Genomic DNA, 23,166 nt, shown 5'->3' with positions numbered 1-23,166 from the left:
ATCCCATGGATGGGGCTTTGCTTGTTTGTGTGGCTTGGTTTCTGGCATGCCAGACTGAGGGTTGGGGACCCCTGTGTTAGATAATGACTCCATCAAGGTTACACTAACAGCAGAAAACCTTTTCAGATGGCTTGGTCTTTACTGCAGAGGTGGGTTTCAGCAGGTTCTGACCAGTTCTGGAGAACTGGTAGCGGAAATTTTGAGTAGTTTGGAGAACCGGTAAATACCACCTCTGACTGACCCCACCCCCATCTATTCTCTGCCTCCCGAGTTCCAGCTGATCGGGAGGAAATGGGGATTTTGCAGTAACCTTCCCCTGGAGTGGGGTGGGAATGGAGATTTTATAGTTTCCTTCCCCTGCCACGTCCACCAAGCCACGCCCACAGAACTGGTAGTAAAAAAAAAATTGAATTCCACCACTGCCTTACTGGTGTTTATACTGTAGGATGGAGAAGGAAGACAAATGAATATATGAACTATGGAGACCAGATGGGCTGTGGAAGGATATCTACAATAACAAGCAAATGTAGACTTGGTGAAGAGATACACAAGTCTATTATTATAATTATAACATGACAGACAGGAAAATTATTTATAGGCATAATCACATTAACTGCATTTAATGTTAATTTGACAGATATAAAGTCAAAGATAATTATTTTCCTGATGTCATCCACACCCTGGTGAACCATGCCCAGGTATGCTTTAGTGGAAGTGGAAGACTCCTAACAAAATCCAAAATAGCCACTAGTACAGTTATTCTAAAAATCAGAGAAACTTAACTGTAGAGTAGATGTTTTTGTGATTTGCCTATGGGAAGAATTTGCATATCTTGTATATTCACTTACCTATGACTGATGCAAATAACTCGGGGGTTGAACTTCCAGCAGCCATGAATGTGGCTCCTGCAACATCTTCACTCAGATGTAGTTTCTGGGGAAAAATAAAGGGAAGAATTCAACATTTCGCTAGCTGTAGCCCAACTTAAAGAATCTGAACAACTGATGAAGAAGAAGCAAAGCCAAATATTTTAACAACCTGAGGGCTTATTTGGTCAGCCTGCATCCTGCAACGTGTCTCTCTTAGCATATCAGAAGCTAATTTAGAAAGATGAAAATTATTTTCACATACCTCACAAATTTTTTCTAAAGATGGAACAAAGAAATCATCGCATACAATAGCCAAGGCATAGAACATATACAGAGCCTGTAGAAAAAACACATAGCAGATATATTCATTAAATTATTACAAAATAAAACTAGATACAAATAATATAGAACAAGAAAATACTGGCAGCCTCATACAGTCTTTTGCATCTTACTGTATCTTTAAACTAGAAAATGTTCAGCCTAGACATTCTCTGGAAGTAGCCACATCTCCAATGTTAAATGGCTAAATGGAATGCAAAATTGCCGGTAAGCTGTGTTTTAACTGTACTTTTCAAATCAGAAAGGTTTCTCAAGATAGATTTTTTTTTGAGGGAAAAAAAAAAAGCAAAGGTGAAATGCCAGAAATATAAACCAAAATCTGTAAGGAGAAACAATGAAATAGAGCAAACATTAAAAATTTTAAGCAGATGGTAAGGGCCACTTGTAGGCAATGTTTTGATGTCCAGAGGCCACAGACCAAATACTGGAAGTAGCGGTATGCAAAGTAGGTTGAATCAGAGCAATTAAATAAATAACTTTTGTTGCATGAATTTGCCCTGAACAGATCTTTTGACTTTTTTTTCTCCATTAATCTAATGGATCCAGCTAGCAAAAAACAAATTCCAGAGGAGTAACAAATTATATAAGTTGAGCTTGGAAACACACCAGTGGATTTGCACCAGTTGAAGGTTGTGAATTGTCTTCTAATTTATTTAAATATACTAGATTCATATGTATATATATATTATGGATCCATAAGTAAGTTGCCAATCTTCAGAACGTTTTTATTTCTAGCCTATTCTTCCTGCAATAACCTTAGGATATTTTGAAGAATCTAATATCATTCTCATTAAATCTAATCTTTGCCTGAATAAAATGTACATTCCCTAAGCCTTCTGGAAGAGTGAATAGGTCCCCCCTGTCCCATTCATGTTGGAGGTACCATCTGGGTTGAAAGGATTAGTGACATCACCATTGCCTGGGGCATGTCCGTGGGGGCTCCTTTCATGTCCCTGTCAAGGAACTGCAGCAAATGACTGGAGGGTCATCCCAACATGCAGCAGCACTCAGGTCTTGAACGTGGGCTTGGTAACCTCCAGCTCAGTATCCTAAACATGTGAGCCACCACGCTCAATGTAAATAAGTAATTGAGGAGTATATGTTGAACATGCTTCAGATGTCCTAGGAATACTTACAGCAAGAATGTGAAGCAATACTGCTCCTTGCTGCCTTTCTTTGTTGTTGAAAAAATCATGAGGAAATTCATGAATTGCTGAAATAGAAAAAAAAATGTTTTGAAACTTTTTAAAAACTTTAGCAGCCAGAAAATATTTGGGTTAGCTGCACGTTGCTTCTCTGGAAGAGAAATAATATACCTGAAATATAAATAAACCACAAATGCAATTAATTTACCAAAGGAGACATTATAGCTTCAGTGCAGGAACACATTTGGTCTAGAGCAGTGATGGTGAACCTTTTCGGCACTGAGTGCCGAAAAGAGAGCACGCATGCTCTTCTGCAACCCAGAAGAGGAGCTGCCCAGGGCACATGCGCATGCCAGAAAATGAACTTCCAGTTTCAGCTACTGAACTTCTTTCAGCTAATCTTCTGGGTTTCTGGTATGCATCCGCACACGACAATCAGCTGGCCAGCACGCATGCTCATGCAGGAAAACAGAAGACAAGCTGAACGATCTTCTAGTTTCTGGCACTGCCGCATGTAAAAAAGCCAGATGAAAGTCACATGCGCATGCGTGCCAGAAACATGGAAGAGGAACTGGGGACAATGCGCATGCCACTTCGGGCACACATGCCATAAGTTCGCCATCACGGGTCTAGAGGTTAAGGCACAGGCTAGAAACCAGGAGACTGTGAGTTCTAGCCCTGCCTTAGCCATGAAAACCAGCTGGGTGTTGTGTCCTCCTCGCCTCCATCCGAACGATGGCTTAATTAGCCAGCTCCTATCAGCTCTGGCAGCAAAAGAATCAGCGTCTGCCAAGAGCCCTCGATAGCTGCCAAGACGCTGGTGAGTCACAACCTTCAGCTCTAATCAATCCGTGGATTTGCCTGATACAAAGAGACACACCAGCTCTTGCTGCCTTTTATATCCTGTGGGGTGTGGCTCCATGACTCAGCACTTCCTAGGCCTGCCTCTCCACTGCTTCTGTCATTCCCTTCTCTCCTGCCTATGAAACCTGGGATTGAGCCAAGCCTGATTGCTGTCAGCTGGGTCTGCAGGCATGGCCTGGGCGGGGGGAAAGAGTCAGGAGAAGGAGGCCTCGTTATCTCTTTCACTTGGCCTGCTTCTGGCTCCTGGAGCTGATCCAGGGAGGCCGGTGCTTCCGAGGTAAGTCCTGACAGCCCTTCTCCCTCACTGTCCAAATCACTTTCTGGCAGCAGGCCCGGCTCTGAGTCACTTTCTGGCATGGGGCCAGGTTCGGGGGCGGGAGCCACAACACTGGGTGTCCTGGGGCCAGTTACTTTTTCTCAGCCCAATTCACCACACAGTGTTGTTGTTGTGTAGGAGGAAGAGGATGTGTTGGATACGTTCAACGCTTTGAGTTATTTGCAAAAATAAAAGGTGGGATACAAATAAAATAAGGAAAGATAAACAATCCAGTAGTGGGATTCAGTCGGTTCGCACCACTTCGGGAGAACCAGTTGTTAACTTTCTGCGCAATTTGGTGAACTGGTTATTGGAAGAAATCATTAGGGCAGAGAACCAGTTGTTAAATTATTTGAATCCCACCACTGAAACAATCTTTACACAAAATGTTTCCTCCCAATTTGCGGACTAGTGGACTAACAACATTTGTCCATCTGCAGGTCTAAATTAAAAGTCAACTTTCTCCTACCTCCTACATATGGCAGCAGTTTGAAGCTTCCCGCAAAGCTTAGAATCCTGTGATTAATACTGTTTTTGTCCCCTAGATTTCTGAATGGCTGCAAAGAAAAGTTATTGCTCTGAGATTTGTTTGTATTTTATGAGGACATTTTAGTTCCAGTGAAGTGAATCACAGACACTGAGAGCTTTTAGCACAGATTCTTTTGCTTATCTCCCAGCATAGCGGCTATTACTGTGGACTATCCAAACAGTATGACTTCCCCACCATCTCTGCAGGTGCTCAACTATGATGGAGCTGTATTTCAGCAAGATGTGGAAGCCACAGATGTTCCCATCTTCTGCTTTATGTCACGGTTGCAAATCAGGGCTTCTCTCCCACCCAGACCACTTTGTATGTTTCTGTCCTCTCTTTTCTGGAATTATTGACTTTTCCTTAACATTTTAGTGCTAATAAACTTGAGGAACTACCTTGAAATTGGGGATTCTGCATCTTGTAATAAGCAGGGGTGAAATCTAAAAATTTTCCCTACCGGTTCTGTGGGCGTGGCTTAATTGGTGGGTGTGGCTTGGTGGTCAGGTGACTGAATGGGCATGGTCAATAATAATAAATAATAAAAATAATGAAGTATACAAAACTTGGGAGGCATCGGTCTACCTTCTTTAAAAATAGAGGCTTCAGTCTACCAACTGCGTTTTACTGAGAGGCACCGGTCTACCTTCTTTAAAAATAGAGGCCCTGATCTACCAATTGCCTTTTACTGAGGCACCAGTCTACCTTCTTTAAAAATAGAGACACCGGTCTACTAACTGCCTACAGTGCTGATCAGCTGTAGTGCGGCCCTTTGAAGTGCCGTGGCAATCATTTAAGGCCGTTTGCAGCTATATCACCACCGAGTGCTTCAGGGACAGAGAAGAGGAACAGCGAGACGTGGGCAATGGGGGGGGCAGGGATTTTTGCTACCGGTTCTCCGAACTACCTGTGCTATTGCTATCAGAACTGATGAAGCTTCTTGGATGAGAAGCTAAACATATTCTTCTTCCTCAAGGGAAAAACATAGCTTAGTTGCCTTTTGAAAAACCACCTTTGACATATCCTTCCATGGTCTTTTTGTGGCCTGTAGAAAAGAACCCATAAAGAGCTTGTTTGTATACCTGCACATTGGGAAGAAGGGAACAAACCTTCCTTTTCAGGGATAGAACTGCAAAAACAAGACTTATCTGGTTTTGTTAACCACCACTTTTAAAACTGCCAACTGCTAACCACTGTTTCTAAAAAGTCCAGGGTTAGTCTCCAGGATTTCTGGAATCCTAACCAAAAGATACTAAATAAAGTCATGCTAATGATGCCAACTACATTAAAGAACTGAATAATTTATAATGTAGTCTGGAGCATTGCTGATAAACCACTTCAAAACTCAATAAGGCGATAGGGAACAGCACATAAAATGTTATTTAAATATAAATCTGACTTTTTCCCTGTTGCATTTTTTATGCTCATTGGCCAAATGCCAATTCTTCGAAACCCCTATAAGAAAAGATATGTTTTTACAAGTTAATTTTATTTGGTACAGTTTTTCAACTGCTAATAACTACAATATTTATTTTATTTATTCAAATTTATATACCGCCCTATCTCCCGAATTTATATACCGCCCTATCATCTTCTCTTAAAATATAACAACTGTTGTCTTCTTCTCATATCCCATTTGTATCTGTAAAGAAATCTTTCAAATTTTGTCATTTCAATCTCAATCAGCAAAAGTCCATTAAGGATTATCAGAGATAACAACATATTTATTTTAACTTTGACCAAATAATCTAACTTTATAATTTCTTCCCTTTACTTTTACAAATCTTGATATTTGGTCCTTTCAAATAATGTCCTAGAATTTGATTTCTGTATTATTATTATTTGTCTTGGTCCCTTTACACATATTTCTTTTAACAAGTCTCTTTTGTAAATCCAATATAGGAATATTATCCAGATGACTCTCTTGGTTTGTAACTTGTATATCTTTTTAATTATCAAGACATTATCTGGTTTCTTTTCTATGACCAGTATAACATCTTTTTCCATGTCATTCTTGTAGTTTGTCATTGTAGATGACCAGGCTGAGCCCAAGGGAGGGGCCAAATGCACCATCAGTCTCAAGTCCCTTCCTGCCCATAAGAGATCTAAGTTCAGGCCACTTTGAATTCCATTGACTCTTATCTACCACCCATTTGCTTTGACCATTAGTAGTTCAGATTCTTGTAGAGAGCATAAGCTTGCAATAAACCTTTATATTTATTTGAACAGCCTGGACATCTGATTTTCCCATGCTTGACGGTCATTTTTAAATCCACTTTCAGTTAAGTTTCAATTTTGTAAGGTAAAACTTGTTCCCTTCCATATTATCTTGTTAACTTTATCTATAGAAATATACACTTTTGGGGGCATTGTTCAAATATATCCTTTAATATATCAATATTAAAATATTTTTCTTTATTTTGTATTCCTAAGTCACGTTTCAGTATTCTTCTCCTTTAGTTGTAATTTTTAGTTCCTTCTAGTTCCCTCTAGTGTCCAATTTTTAAAATCTTACATTTTTTAAAAAAGAAGTCAGAACAAAAGCATTTTTCCATGGGATGGATTTTTATAGTTAATTTCAAAATCTTATTTCAAATTTATCTGGACCCTTAGTCCATTTGTAACTTTCTAAAATCCAAGTTTCTTGCTGTTTATTAAAAAAAAACACCTTAAGTCCTTCAACCTGTATTTAAATCTTCTTTTGGTAAGGATTGAAGGAAACTCACTCAACTCAGTCTTGTAAAATCTGAAGATCCAAAGGTTCTTAAAAGCTGAAAAGCAGTTAACAAGCGATTTCCAAAAGTGACTAGAAAAGGAAATATGAGGACCCAATGTCCTTTTTGATGGCATCAAATATAGTTTCAGCAAAATGGCTGTTTGTCATCTCCCAGAACTCCACTAGAGACTGCGGTCTTGCACTCTCCTTGTAAGGACCAACTGTCTGAAACATTTGTGGGTGATCTCAAGTCCTCTTTTTGTCCAGAGAGGAATTATGAAGAACTGGTCTACCCACCAGCTCTTTGTTTTGTTGTGATCATAAGCTCTGCTTTTAGAAGAGACATCTTAAGTTTTCCATTTCTTCCCCAGAAGTCAGCTGCCTCATGTTCCACATATGATAGAAGTCAATTTGATTTAGCCATATATGCTGCCACTAAATACAGAAAACTGTAAAATTTAGGGAACTTTAGAATCTCATTGGTGCTCCAATACTGGAAGTTTTTAAGAAGAGATTGGATAATCATTTGTCTGAAATGGTATATAAATCATCTTTCATTTAAAATAAACAAAATAAATCAAATTCCTAGGCTTCATCACGCTGAAATAACATGAACAATTGAAGGAAACACTTAAAACAAATGGCTCTCCACCTACGCACCCACCCACCCATCCACAAAAAATCTCTCTTCTGTGAACTTTCTTGGGCCCAGGAGAAAATGTGTTAGTTCTTGACCATAACCAATTTTTCCGCTTCAAAGCTACTAAACACACACGTTTTGAGCACAGCTGGAAAGAGATTGAAGGAAACTGTAAAACAGGTTGAGAAACTGCTGATGGCACCATAATGTTCAAGAGATGCCATGTATTTTCACAGAATGAATGCTTGTTCCTGAAAAGCTGAGGGGGATAATCTATAAAGCAGCTGTTGACGTGCAGTAATCTTCAGTGGGTGTTGTCAATTTTTCAAAACAGTCAGAATTGTTCCACATTACATAAAACTCATGTTATTCAATCAAACAGCTCCTTTAAATCCCTCACAGCAGATCCCTGTGTAGTTTTTGTCTCCTTGAATCCAGTGCCACTCATTTCTAAGTGACCTGCTATTGTGAGGCATTGTTATAATTGGTACCAGAGGATCCAGCCAACAAAATGCTCTGTGGTCTTTCTAGTCCTTAACTGGCCAGCCCTTCTGAAATCTTGAAATGATACATCATGAAATTAATTTTGTTATAACATTTCTTATTATGGCAGAGGGACGTCTAAATAACTGATAAAAGCTATTTATTATAAAAAGCTACAATGGTTATTCAGTGAATTTGATCTGCCTTTCCTCTTTACTTTTCTCAGTATGATTGACGGAGAGCAGATTTTGCTTTGCTCCCATCAAATATTATTGGATTAATGGCAGCTTTTCACCTGTATGAATATTAACAGAGTTCATTTAGGGCCACTACTAAGAAGAAAACTCAATTCTTACATTTAACCTCCCTCCCTTTTCACCCTCCTTTTTAGGCCTCAACGAGGAACTACTAGGATATCTTAAATTTAGGGTAAATTTAATTTGAGAGGAAATGTTTTTCTCTCATATAAATTTGCAAACAGCTTTATAATTTATTTATGCAACCCATTTGTATACTGTCTTAATATCACTGTTGTCATCATTTCTGTTTTATATGAATGAACAGAAGAAAAACGTTAAATGTTCATAACAGTATTAACAACGATGCCTTCAAAATCATGATAAGAAGAAAGGGGAAATGTTATTATCAAAAAATAACCAGTCTTCTTTTTACCTTTGTCTGAAGAAAAACTGCTGAATTTAAATGCTGGCAAACACATATCTCAACAATCCACAGTGTTTTGCAATCAAATGGTCTTCTTAAAGAAAAACTTTTTAGCTCAATACCATGGCTGAAATTAATTAATTAATTAATTAATTAATTAATTTAGTCAAACACGTACGAGATAACAGATATAAGTATAAACATGGATATGAACACAGGAAATGGGTACGAATTAATGGGGACAGTAGGGCAGGGATGGTAGGCACGCTGGTATGCTTATGCACGCTCCCTTACAGACCTCTTAGAAATGGTATGAGGTCAAACAGTAGAGAGTTTAGGGTTAAAGTTATGGGGCTTTGAGAACGTAACAACAGAGTCAGGTAGTGCATTCCAGGCATTGACCACTCTGTTGCTGAAGTCGTATTTTCTGCAAATGAGTTTGGAGCAGCTCACCTTGAGTTTGTATCTATTGTTTGCTTGTGTATTATTGTGGTTGAAGCTGAAGTAGTCATTGATAGGTAGGATGTTGTAGCAGATAATTTTGTGCACAACAGTTAGGGCAGACCCTAGGCGGCATAGTTCTAAGTTGTACAAGCCCAAAATTTCAAACCTGGTGGCATAAGGTATTCTGTTGTGAGCAGAGGAGTAGAGTACTCTTCTTGTGAAATACCTCTGGACTTGCTCAATTAATGTCCAATATACAATGCAGATTCCAGGAAGATGAACTGTATTTGAGAATTGGTCTAGCAAAGGTTTTGTATGCCCTAGTTTGCAGTACAATGTTACCGGAGAAGAAGCTTTGCAAGATTAGGTTAACAACTCTTAATGCCTTTTTGGCAATGCTGTTACAGTGAGCTCTGGCACTTAGATCATTTGAGGTAAGTACTCCAAGGTCCTTGACAGAGTGAGGGTCATCTACAAAGTTGTATATGCCCCGCTTGTATTTGGTATTCTAATTTTTGTTGCCAATGAGTCTTGCTGAGTTCTAAATACTGGGGATATAGCTAAGAAGAAATATGCATTTAATCTCAATTTCTTCCAACAGTGTAGTTAGGCAATTCTTGCTAAGAGATAAAAATTAGATATCAGTAGAAATTTTCTGACTACACAACCAGTGTTACAGGCTGCCACATAAGCAGTGATTTTTTCTTTCTGAGAAGTTTTCAAACAAAGGCTGTATACTATAGTCATCTGTCAGTGATGCTCATATGGATTTTGCATTGAATAATGGACTGAATTAAGGTGACCAGGTTATTTCTAAATTATAGAATGATTATAGAATTCTAATCTTTTGCTTAAATTACATGAACAATGAAGCTCTATGGTTAAGCCATGAAAGTCAATTTGGAATTTTCTATTCCAAAATTTACATTATACAGGTAGACTTTACTTACCCACTGCTTTGTGCAGTGATTTTATGTAGTTATGATGGTGCTAAAAACACAACATTGTAAACAAGGCACACATTCATGACCTTCAGCATCTCTCTTAGTTATATGCATGCCTTTTCAGTCACTTAGAATGTACGGTCCTATGCCAGACCTGTTTTATTCTTTTTTTTTCCTTCCTGGCAGAATGAAGAGATTGGATAGGAAGAGATTACAAGAAACTAAGATGGCACACAATGGAGAATATATACTGAAAGGAATGTGCTAGACCAGGGGTGTCAAAGTCAATTTCATTGAGGTCGCATCAGGGTTGTGTTTGACCTCGGGGGGGCAGGGAGGGCATGGCCAGCTTGACATCACTTGTGTCGGGAACGCCTGTGGCGGCCCGAGCACTCTGCCAGCGAAAATGGGCTCCTGAGCTCTGTTTTGGGCTGCCACGGCCTCCTGCAACCCTCTGCCAGTGAAAACAGAGCTTGGGAGGGCCGCAAGCCCGTTTTCACTGGCAGAGGGTTGCAGGAGGCCATGGCAGCCAAAAACGGAGCTCAGGAGCCCATTTTTGTTGGCAGAAGCACTACGGGCTGGTCCTTTGTTGTTTCCAGGGTGGCCCCATGGGCCAGATCTAAGTACCCTGCAGGCCAGATCCAGTTTGACATCCCTGTGCTAGAGAGTAAGCAGGAGAGTAAGAAGGCACATAAGGGGAAATGCACCAGCTGATTGCGTAGCATAACTTGGGGATGCCAGTACCGCCTCATTCTTTCCAATATGTATTTCCCATTGTGTGCCTGCTTACTCTCTTGTAATTCCTTCTTCTCCAAGGAATTTAAATACAAACATTAATTCCCTTCTGGCTAATTATCTCAACACTGGAGTAAAGGATTGGAGAGTGGGGGGAAAGGGAAATTGAAATAAAATTGTAAGCATAGTTTTTCCATTTAGTGACTGTATCACTTAGGAACCAAGTTGCTTGTCCCAATTATGGAACTGGGACTAGAATTTTGGTTGTTGAGCAAAGCAGTCTTATGCAAGATATCTTGTAATGACTGCAATCCTGGCACTCCTGGTTGCAGTCATTAAGCGATTGTAGGAGATGACCAGACTGAGCCTGAGAGGACAAATGCTTCATCAGTCCTGAGTCTCTGAGCACCCACAAGAGATCTAAGTCCAGCCCACTTGAATGCCTTTCTTAACTGCCACCAATTTCCCTTGAACATTAGTAATTCAGATCCTTGTAGAGAGTTTAAGCCTGCAATTAAACTTTCAGGCAACTGCTGAATCTCCTGATTCTGAAGGTTTTGGCTACTTATTAAGGAAAGCTGTGTTGGAAAGAGAGCCTCACTGGACACAATCAGAATTATTTCAAAGTTCAGGCATTTAAAATTATACTATGAGTGGTAATTTCAGCTTATCGTAATAATTGCGTAAGTGTTAAGCTTTTAATCATGCATTTTCAGAAGTTCAAATATTAGTTACCAAGGAGCTTTAATCCTTCTGCTGTCTGCAGAATATACATCCCATCTTAATTATTTTTTTTACAAATAATTCAAGGCAGCAAACATATACAACATTCCTCCTCCTCCTCCTATTAAGGATGTGTGTTGCTTAAGCAAGTTCTGGTAATGGAATATCAACCACTTTGCGAAAGGCAGGGGAATCTGTCCATTTGACTGACACTTCTTTCAGCTTCTTTCAGTGGTCAGCAATGATTATTTTGATTGATGTTCTTAGGAAGTATAATCACACTGCTCTAATATGCCCTGACTACTCAAGGCAGCTTGCCCAGACACTAAATTCCCAAATTTTGTTAGTCTAACAAGGCATCTCTTCATCCAATCTGCTGTTTTACAGCTACTCCCAGCATGTGATATCTGTACCTCATCATCAGATGATCTATCCACAATGGCCAGAAATCCCTAAGGGGATAATGATTGTCTGATACATTATATGTACATCTCAGGGTATACACAAAAGCTAAAGAGATGCTTTTTCAAAATATTTTTTTAACGTGGAATTGATTTTTTGACATCTTAATATATGCAGTTGTAAATTGCAGAGTCGATTAAGCCAGGAGCAATGCAATCAATCAGCCATTTGTTTATTATAACCAATAAAAAAATGGTTACACATAAAGAATCTGTGATCTGGCTTTTTTGAATGAATGAATGAATATTTTAATTTGTATACCGCCCTTCTCCCGAAGGACTCAGGGCGGTGAACAGGCAGATAAAATACAGATACACACAATAGTTAAAAAATCCCTTAAAAAACTGATTTAAATTTGCCCAAATATTAAAATAACATACACCCCCATAAAATTACAAAACTTTAAAAACCCATCAAATTCAATTAAAATTTAAAGATAAAAATCAAGCTAGTTCAGCTATACGAAATAAATAAGTTTTAAGTTCGCGGCGAAAGGTCCTAAGGTCAGGTAGTTGTCGAAGTCCGAGGGGAAGTTCGTTCCACAAGGTCGGAGCCCCCACAGAGAAGGCCCTCCCCCTGGGGGCCGCCAGTCGACACTGTTTGGCTGACGGCACCCTGAGGAGTCCCTCCCTGTGGGAACGCACCGGACGATGGGAGATAGAGGCCGGCAGAAGGCAGAAGTAATGAATGAAAGATTTGTGTGCAAACAGGACCGACCCAGGAAGAGCACAAAAGAGGAATGCCATTAGTTTTTCTTTGATTCCAAATGTTGACAGTCCAAGATACCTTGTCTTTGTGCAAGTTCTTGCCCATATCTATTATATTTGCCTAAATTCTAGATTTTTCTCTTTTTGCATAAGTAAGACTAAACTGTTGCCTAAATGAAACAGGAGGCAAAACTGACAGTATTGATTAAAGATGCGACCATGTATACTTTTTGGAATTATTAATATTACATAAAATATTTCTTTTCCAGCCCACCTGAACTTCCTCAAATCTAGTGATACAATTGAAAGACACTGGCCAGATTAAATGAAGCATAGTGAAAGTATACACAACCAGGGGTTAGCATTCACTGGCTAATCTCCAAAACCTAGAGCAGGGGTCTCCAAACTTGGCAACTTTAAGACTTGTGGACTTCAACTCCTAGAAAAAACTGGCTGAGGAATTCTGCGATTTGAAGTCCACAAGTCTTAAAGTTGCCAAATTTGGAGACCCCAGACCTAGAAGATTGAACTTGATTAGTACCTTGATGGCAGATCTCTAAAAAAGTCCAGGGTTATCGGCTACCTTTGGAAGTTGAAAAAGCAACCTGGAAAAAAGTACAACCCTCTTCCACCTTCTTACCAAGTAAAGTACATAGATGCATCCAGGAAACTCCAGGAAATGAGTTACACTTGTAAAAAGTTAGCACCCACCCCTCTCCTAGAAGAAAGAAATATTCTAGGAAATATTAAAAAGTATATTATACTTCCCAGGATGAGAAAAGGAGAAATATGCTCTTGAAAAGCAGCCCCCACCTTTGTTAATAGCCCCAGAAAGACTGGGCCATCCTATCTACAAGACAAAAGCCCTTCAACTCCAGGGTGATAGGATTAGTCCTCACTCAAGATACAAACCAGGACAAAGCCATTAAACCATAATAGGGATTGCCCAATACCCTTTCAGAACACAACCCTCTTCATTACCTCATCACCCAGCAAGATTCAACCTCATCATTTATGTTTAACTGGGACACAGACTGTTAGATTCGGGCAATAACGAGGCAGGAGACCAGATGAGTGACAACAGCTCTTTAGTTTATAGTGAACCCAGCAGCGAACAACAGAAAAACCCCTCTTTATATACAGTTCAGTCGGAGGCAACGGCCAATCAGCAACGTGCTATTTCCCGCTCTAATTTCCCTCCAAATCTCTTAAAGATACATTACACTCCTTCCCTCCCAGAAAACATTTTACCCCTATTTACATGAAATTAGCATTTTATTTCTCTACGTAGTCATGCAAGTAGACTGGGCGTCTCCTAACTCTTTCGGACCTGCGCAATTCATTCTCTGGGAGTGAGTCGAGCTGGCCGGAGGGACTGTTTGTTCCTCTCAGCTCCTCCTCTAGGCCATCCGGCCCTGGATTATTTGCAGAATCGTCCCTGCTTCCTTCAGGAGGGACCGGTTGGTGTCGCTGGACCTCATCGAACTCAGATAAGTCCCGCGTTTGCCCCGGGTTTGAGTCAGCTGTGGATTCAAACATTGGATAGTCAGGGCCTGTTTCTGGACTTTTGGTTGTTCTTTTTCTTAATTGGTCTATGTGGCGCTTCCAAACCCGGCCATCCTCTATCTCTACCCGATACGATTTGGGTCCGGTTGTTTCAAGGATTGTCCCCTTTACCCAATTTGGGCCTTCTCCGTAATTGTGTGCCCATACTGGACTTCCCACTGTCATTTCTCTTGTTTTACCGTTTGTCCCTTTGTACCCGTCTGGGGTGTAGTTTGGGTTTAACCGGTCTAATGGGCACCTAAGCTTCCTGCCCATCAGTAGCTCTGCTGGGCTGCGGCCAGTTGCTACACAGGGGGTTCTGTGTTGTACTGCTAGGAAGGTGTCAATTTTTAATTGCCAATCGCCTGGCCTGATTCTGGACAATGCTTCCTTTGCACTCCGTACGAAACGTTCTGCAAGGCCGTTCGTCGCAGGGTGGAACGGCGCCGAGAGGACATGCCGGATGCCCTCTTCTGCCAAGTACCCCTCAAACAGGGTCGCTGTGAATTGAGGGCCGTTGTCGGAAACTAGGGTGTCGGGTAACCCGTGGGTTACAAATAGGCGCCGCAGGACTGAGATTACGGCCTCGGCTGTCATGGATCTCATAAGAATGATTTCCAGCCATTTGGAATAGGCATCGACTACCACTAGGAATGTTTGCCCATGGAAGGGGCCGGCAAAATCGATGTGGATCCTAGACCATGGGCCCTGGGGTCTCTCCCACTCCCGAGTTGGGGCCGTTGGTGGTAGTGGTCTGGACTCCTGGCAGGCTTGGCATTTTCCTACCCTGTCACTAATCTCCGTGTCCATCAAGGGCCACCACACATAGCTCCTTGCTAAACCCTTCATTCTCACGATCCCAGGGTGGCCCTCGTGCAGGAGTTCCAAAACTTTTTTCCGCAATTTCTCCGGGATCACCACTCTATCCCCCCAGAGCAGACACCCTCCTTGAGCCGACAACTCCCCGCGTTTCTTTACATATTCCTTAAACCGCCGCCCGCAGCGGGCCATCCTCTTGCACCCAACCAATTACAGTTCTTATTGTAATGTCCTTGTAAGAAGCCCGAGCCACCTCCTTGGAAGTGACTGGACCCGAGTCCAAAGAGTCAATTAGCAGGACGGGTGTGCCCGGAGTGGGGTCTTCGATAGTCTCTGGTAGTGGGCATCTGCTCAAAGCGTCTGCATGCCCTAACTCTTTTCCTGGCCGATGCAACAATTTGTAGGAATACGCAGCCAGAAAGATAGTCCATCGGGTCAGTCTAGGTGAAAGTGCCACGGGCGTTGGGCGGTCGCCTGCCAACAGGCCTAGTAGGGGTCTATGGTCTGTGACGATTTCGAAATCACGGCCAAATACGTATTCATGGAACTTCTTTACCCCGGAAACTATGGCCAAGGCTTCTCTATCTAGCTGACTATAGTTTCTTTCAGCCGATGACATTGTTCGGGAGTAAAATGCTATAGGGGCTTCTGTGCCATTTGGCAACCGTGGCTGAGCACAGCCCCACCCGTAGGGAGATGCATCACAACTAACACCAATGGCAGCGTGCCATTGTATTGAATCAGTAGGCTATCGCTAGACAGAAGGTTTTTACTGCTTCAATGCCCTAGCTTCCGCCTTTCCCCAAGACCACACAGCTGTCTTCGTTAGTAATTTGTGTAGCGGTTCGGCTATGGTCGCCTTATTTTTAAAAATACCACGTAAAGTTGACCAGACCTAAGAACGCCTGTAACTCCGTTTTGTTTTGGGGAGCTGGGGCCTTCCTGATTGCCCTAACCTTGCTCTCAGTGGGTGGATTCCTTCCTTGTCTATCCGATAGCCCAGGAATTCCACGGATCCTACCCGATCTGGCATTTATTCAGTTTGACTTTGAGACCGGCGGACGGAAAATGCCCAAAACTTTTCTCAGCCGTACCCTAAGTCTTCTAGATTGTCGGCGGATACCAGTACGTCATCAAAGTATGGTACCACCCGGGAGTCCCTGCAATAGCCGCTCCATTAGGTTCTGAAATAACCCTGGAGCCACACTAACCCCAAACTGTAACTGGGTGCATTTAAAAGCACCCCTGTGCGTTACGATCGTTTGTGCTTTGGCCGTGTTGCTATCTACAGATAACTGCTGATAGGCTTGGGCCAAATCTAGCTTGGCGAAGACCTGGCCTTGCCCCAAAGAGTGCAGTAAGTGTTGTACTACTGGGACGGGGTAGGCACTCTTCTGCAACGCTTTATTAAGCGTTGCCTTGTAGTCAGCACAAATCTGGACCGACCCGTCCGGTTTGATCGGGGTGACTATGGGTGTCTCCCACTTTGCATGGTCAACTGGCACTAGTATTCCCTGGCTTACTAGTTTGTCCAGCTCCCGGTCAATTTTGGGCTTTAGGGCGAACGGAACCCTCCTAGCCTTTAACCGGATAGGGGCAACCTGTGGGTCAAGGTTAAAGGAGATTGGGGTCCCTCGTACTTGCCCCAAACAGTCTTTGAAGACGTCCCGAACTCCTTCATTAGTTCGCCTTTTAGGTCGACGTCGTTTGAAGACTCGGTCACTCCCATGCCCAATGCCGGAACCAGTCCAGTCCCAACAAGCTCGGCAAGGTTCCGTCGACCACGGTGATGGGCAGGGTCTTGTTGTGCTGTCCATACTTGACTTGGACGGACGTTACCCTCGGACGGGATGCGATTTCCTTGGTAATCTTGTACCCTTAGTTTCTGTGGTTGCAGCTTGCGCCGCGATGGCTGGCAAACGCTTTCACGAGAGTGTCCCAGGACATGATCGTGATCGATGAACCGTGTCCACTTCCATTCGCACGGCACCCCTTCAATGTGCGTTTAGTAAAATCTTTTTCAAGGCGTGGCTGCTTGGCCTACTCTCACGGCAGTCTGATTAAGTTTCGCCTTTTTGAATCGACCAATCACGGGCCTCTTCGTTGTTCCCGCGCTCTGATTGGTCGGTTTGAATTTTTGGCGGGAAGGTTGGGGCGCTCGACAGGCCTGCACTATGTGCCCCTTCCTTTCGCACCGCCGACATGTCGCATCCTTAAATTTGCAGTCTTGTCGTTTGTGTTGTCCCCCGCAACTCGCGCATTCGCCCCGGTCTTCTTTCTCTGGCCTCCCGGTGTGGAAGACTTCTTCCTCTTCCTCGCCTTCCTCCTCGGCCTGGACTTCCTCATTGTGGACCGGGGTTGTTTTCGCCCCAGTCCCCGGCGCGATCAGCGTTTGCAGGGTTTCTGCCGCTTGGGTGGACATCTCATGAGCCCTGGCCTCGTCCAAGGCGACTGCCAGTGTTAGGTTGCTTCTGGACAGCAGCCGCCGTCGCAATCGGATGTCTCTGACCCCGCAAATGAGTTGGTCGAGTAATTCGTCTTCCAAGTCTCGATATTCGCAATGGTTGGCGGCTTTTCTCAGCGCTGCCATGTACACGCGAATCGATTCGCCCTCTCGTTGCATCCATTGCCGCAATTCGAATCTTTGAACAAATTTTGAGGGCGTCGGTGCGTAGTGAGCCCGAAGGGCGGTCTGCAGGGTTTGCCACGGTACCGACTGTACCGGCGTTGGTTCCGAAAGCGACTCTGCGGTGTCGAAAACTTCCGAACCGCAGTGGCTTAGAAAGTACGCTCTCTTCCTGTTGTCGGAGACCCCCTGGAGTTCGTTTGCTTCGAGGAAACACTCGAAACGAGCCATGTATGACCCCCATTTTTCTTTGGCTGGGTCGAATGGCGCTGGCGGTGTGTAGCTGGACATCGCTGCTATCCGCCCTTATTTTGCTGGGTTCGCGTATTCCTGGTTAGTTCAGCTCTTTCCTGGCGCTCTTTTGCCTCGAGATCCCACCCTCGTCGCCAGTGTTAGATTCGGGCAATAACGAGGCAGGAGACCAGATGAGTGACAACAGCTCTTTAGTTTATAGTGAACCCAGCAGCGAACAACAGAAAAACCCCTCTTTATATACAGTTCAGTCGGAGGCAACGGCCAATCAGCAACGTGCTATTTCCCGCTCTAATTTCCCTCCAAATCTCTTAAAGATACATTACACAGACATCCTACAAGGTTAGCTGGAGCCCCAAATAGCACCTGGGAGTCTGACAACCAATAGGATATATTTCTTGCAAGGCCCAAGAGAAGGTATAAATATATCTCACTCTCCACTACATGTGTTCATCTACCTAAAATCACATGTGCTTCATGGTTCTACTTCACCATTAAACCATCTTTCCAAGCAGTCTCCATGTTTCCAGTGTCTTTCTTCCCACTTAGAACTGAACCCAGATGGACATTTCTTCCAACACAGTCAAAGGAGACTTGACCTTAATGACAAAGAGATACGATATATTGTAGGTTGGGTATATTGATGTTCACTAAACTTCTGGCAACCAATTCTTCCTTCCTCTTGTTAATAGGTGTCTATGGAGATTCTCAGTCATCCAGTCATGGTTGTCTCAAAGGTGCTTTTTCAAGAGGCAACTGGACTTTCTGGTTTTTCTTTGAAGATGTTTCACTTCTCATCCAAGAAGCTTCTTTCACTTAGATTCTTCACCTTTGGGATTTTGTTAACAGGATCAATTAATTAACTCAACTGCACAACGTGCCATGATTTTCTCATCCTAAGAAGCACATCTAAGAAACATTAGGATGTTAGAATAGGACCCTCTTGGTGGCAGCCCCAGGGTTAGCAGAACCGTTTTACCAAAAACAGTTCACCGTTTTTGCCTTCTGCAAATCTATAAATGTATTTTTATCCAGATGGGTTTTTGATAAACTGATTTGCTGAAGCTCACAGAGTATGGAGATAAGAAAAATGATTACCAATTGTTATGTTTCCCTCATTGTTTTCATTTGTGCTCAGAAAAGCTCTTCACGCAACTAACAAAGTAGGCTTGGAGCTGACACAGTATATGATATTTACTTGCTATCTAAGAAGCCACACAAGGCTCTTGGTTGTTTTTGCCACAAAAGACTAACATGGAATGTCCCTGTAGAATAATCAGTTTATTATTTCCAAAACAACCATCCTTTTCTTTTCCAGCCCTTAATAATAGGTAAGTACCACCTGCGTTCATCCTCTGCTAACCCCAGGTTTTAAGTACCAATTTACTCAAAGGAGAAGATAGCTTCCAAAGCTATACTAAGCCTGTAATGAATGAATTCTTAGGAAGTCATTCACCATTCGGTGTTAATCAACTTCCCTGCTGTGGCAGCAGTCAGTGCTGAACAGGCTCCTTGTGTGATACAGCTCTTAAAATACTTACAGGGAGTGGATCCTTGCCTTACTTCTGAGTAAAATGTTTTTAATGAGTGCAGTCAAAATCAAAGTTCATTTTGTGGATGGAACAGCACATGGCAAATCAGAGAATAAGCCTCTCCAATCTGTTTTGCTTTTTTCTTCCCATTTTTCAAGCAATAGCAACTGCTTGAAATATTTAATGACAGCAATGAATTAACTCAATTTGGCTCAAGCAGGAGAAAGCTGTGAAGTGACTGAGGACATAAATGACCACCTGGAGAGCCTCTTGATCCAGGAATGGGTACAGCAAGGACTTTAGATGAATCCGTGCAAAGAACTTGCTTGCAACTGTTACCTGCTCTATGCATAGAGCTATGAATCGAAGAAAACTTCCCCAGATTGTGCACCTGTCTCAACTGAAGAAGTGCAACTCCATCCAAGACAAAAGATGGAAAGTTCCCAAAGTTGAGGGATCCAAAAATCCAGAGCTAATCAGTCTTGTCAGGATTAAGCCTGAATCTATTCTTCCCATATGAACTCACAAAGCTTCTAGACTTTGGGATGAGAGATTAACAGCATTGCTAAGGTGCCCTGAGGCTGAGATACAGTATAAGGTTGGGTATCATCAGTGATGGGATCCTCCCGGTTTAACAACCGGTTCGGTGATTGCGTGCTTCGCACTGCTCTGCCACGCGAATCAGCTCAGGAGATAAAAGTAGGAGGATAGTGCAGGGAGGGGCCTCTGATCGTCAGAGCTACAGGTTCACCTGAATCAGTTCGAACCGGTAGAATCCCACCCCTGGATATCATCAGCATAATGACGAAACCAGCACCAAAATCAACAGGAGACTTCATGCAGATGTTAAACATAAAGGATGAATAAATAAATAAAATAAAGGATGAGAAGAGTAAGCCCACAATCCTCCCATAATCTCCACCTTCCCATCCTATCAATACTGACTTGAACCATAGAGACGGTCCTCACTTTCCAAACCCCACACTTGGTCTAGAACAGGGGTGTCAAACTCATGGCATCACGTTGTCATCATGTGACATATCACAACTTTTCCCCCTTCATTAAACTGGGGTGGGTTTGGCCAGTGCGTGACACATCCAGACCATGCGCTGCAAATTTGGCATCCCTGGTCTAGAAGGATACCATCATTGAAGGTATCAAAACACTATTGAGAAATCAAAGAGAACTGGGCAAATTGTGGCTATTGATTTCCCCCTGCAAACAATACCAAAATACACAACTAGTGTTCTCCCCCAAACTATGAACTGCTCTGAGTTCCAGCCTTGCTTCTATTGCATTTTACTTTATTGATATGGTGGAGGAAAGAACAGCTCTAGGGACAACTGAAAAATTCTCATCTGGCATCTAAAAATAAAATTTTATTCCTCTTATAACCACCCTTGCTTCAGTTGGTTTACACAGCCCTTGTTCTCCAGAGATTAAAGGGGAAGAAAGTGTATTTACTTTAGGGAAGAAGTGCCCATTGATACAGCGACTAAAGTCTCTTATGTATCCTCCCCAGTAAAACAGGGAATTAGTTAGGTATCTCCCACCCCACCCAAAAAATACAATTCTTAACTGAGAACTTTTGGGGGCGAGTTATTGGCCCCAAAGGATAGGGTGCGCAACTTAGGTGTCCTCCTGGATGAGCGGCTGTCGTTTGAAGACCATTTGAGGCCGTCTCCAGGGGGGCCTTCCACCAGGTCCGCCTGGTTCGGCAGTTGTGCCCCTTCCTTGATCGGGATGCCTTGTGCACAGTCACTCACGCACTCGTTACCTCTCGCTTGGATTATTGTAATGCTCTCTACATGGGGCTCCCCTTGAGGTGCACTTGAAGGCTTCAGTTAGTCCAGAATGCAGCTGCGCGGGTGATAGAGGGAGCCCTCATGGCTCCCGTGATAACACCTCTCCTGCGCAGACTGCACTGGCTACCTGTGGCCTTTCGGGTGCACTTTAAGGTTTTGGTTATGACCTTTAAAGCGCTCCATGGCTTAGGGCCTGGGTACTTACGGGACCGGCTGCTGTTACCACATGCCTCCCACCGACCCGTACGCTCTCACAGAAAGGGACTTCTCAGGGTGCCGTCCGCCAAGCAATGTCGGCTGGCGGCCCCCAGGGGAAGGTCCTTCTCTGTGGGGGTTCCCACACTCTGGAACGAACTTCCCCCGGGTTCACGCCAAATACCTGACCTTCGGACCTTTCGCCGCGAACTGAAGACACATCTTTTCATTCGCGCGGGGCTGGCTTAAATTTTATTGAGTTTATAATTTTTATTATTAATTTTAAATGGGGTTTTAGTTTTCTATACATTTTAAATTTTTAGGCTAATTATAATAAGTTTTTTAATCTGGCATTTTATACTGTATATTGTCTTGTCTGTTTTTATTTTGCCTGTACACCGCCCTGAGTCCTTCGGGAGAAGGGTGGTATAAAAATCAAATAAATAAATAAATAATAAATAAATAAACTTTGAATACCACCATGGAAATTGCAACATACACATTCAAAAAGGATGCACTGCCATTTTGCAAGGCTCTAAAGTTTGTATAAGTAGGGGTGGGAAAAAAAGGAAAAGAAATCAAATTTTAAAAAGGGGAAAACTTCAATCAGTTGTTCAGTAAGGACTGAATAGGCTCAGGGGATATGGATTGTTGATTGTGGTGGAAAATAATGGGATGGAAGGAAAATTGAACAACATAGGTTAAAAGTGCAGATATTGCCATTTTATTGCATTGTACATCCCCTATGAGAACACTTGTGGATCAATACCTCATAGCGCTACCAATTAAAAATAGTCCATCGCTGTTGGGTCTTAATGGATTTTTTGTATAATTATTTAAAAAAGAAGAAACAGTGAGAAAAATGCAGAGGGAAAATAAGATGACCACCAGGTTTTCTGGACCTTCAACAAAATTCTGTGAAAAAGGAAAATTACACAGTAGGAACCTCATCAGGAGGCATCCCTGAGGCCTCTAAAATCGCTTAGTAAATACATTTTTAAGAAAATAATTGATTTGAAATAACAAGCTGTCACAATTATAAGAAGAAACCAAGACATTGTTATTGATCTTGCTGCATCGTCTACCATTTAAAAGCATTCCAGTTAAATAACAGAAGCCTACTACTACAAATACAAATTGTGGAGTCATAAAACAATTAGAAAAAAAGTTGAAATTCTTTTTGTTTAGCACACTTTACAGTTGTAGGATCTTTGTACTTTGCAAACATAAAATGTATTGCACATAATTTTACTTGCTTATAAAATAATTGTGCTTGGAATGTCACATCTAAAAAGTATGAGTGGATGGACAAATTTCCCATAATATCAAATTTTAAGATTAAAAAAACCATTATTTACACAGGTTAGAAGAATACATGTGATTACATGTACATGTAACCTGTGATAGAGGGAGCCCCTCATGGCTCCCGCATAACACCCATCCTGCGCAGACTGCACTGGCTACCTGTGGCCTTCCGGGTGCGCTTCAAGGTTTTGGTGACCACCTTTAAAGCGCTCCATGGCATAGGGCCGGGTTATCTACGGGACCGCCTACTGCTACCGAATACCTCTCACCGACCCGTGCGCTCTCATAGAGAGGGACTCCTCAGGGTGCCGTCAGCGAGGCAATGTCGTCTGGCGACGCCCAGGGGAAGGGCCTTCTCTGTGGGGGCTCCCACCCTCTGGAACGAACTGCCCCCAGGACTTTGTCAGCTTCCGGACCTTCGGACCTTCTGCCGCGAGCTTAAAACATACTTATTTAATTGCGCAGGACTGAGCTAGATTTTAATTTACGGGTTTTAAATTGGGTTTTA

At 42.5% G+C, this 23,166-nt stretch overlaps 1 protein-coding gene across 3 annotated transcripts in view; it reads right to left on the bottom strand.

Moving 5' to 3' along the window:
• The window catches only part of SLC24A4 (solute carrier family 24 member 4), a 140,275-nt gene that overhangs the window by 34,908 nt on the left and 82,201 nt on the right, over positions 1–23,166 (bottom strand). For all 3 annotated transcript variants that reach the window (XM_058162589.1, XM_058162590.1, XM_058162591.1), the window contains exons 3-5: positions 2,345–2,421; positions 1,132–1,206; positions 849–933 (exon numbers count right to left, since the gene is read on the bottom strand). In XM_058162589.1, coding sequence (XP_058018572.1) covers positions 849–933; positions 1,132–1,206; positions 2,345–2,421 — 237 coding nt within the window. The remainder of the gene's footprint in view (positions 1–848; positions 934–1,131; positions 1,207–2,344; positions 2,422–23,166) is intronic.

Source organism: Ahaetulla prasina, chromosome 1 (genome assembly GCF_028640845.1).
Source record: "Ahaetulla prasina isolate Xishuangbanna chromosome 1, ASM2864084v1, whole genome shotgun sequence".
Taxonomy (NCBI): domain Eukaryota; kingdom Metazoa; phylum Chordata; class Lepidosauria; order Squamata; family Colubridae; genus Ahaetulla; species Ahaetulla prasina.
The sequence above is the reverse complement of the archived record's forward strand: the minus strand, read 5'-3'. Positions and strand labels throughout refer to the sequence as shown.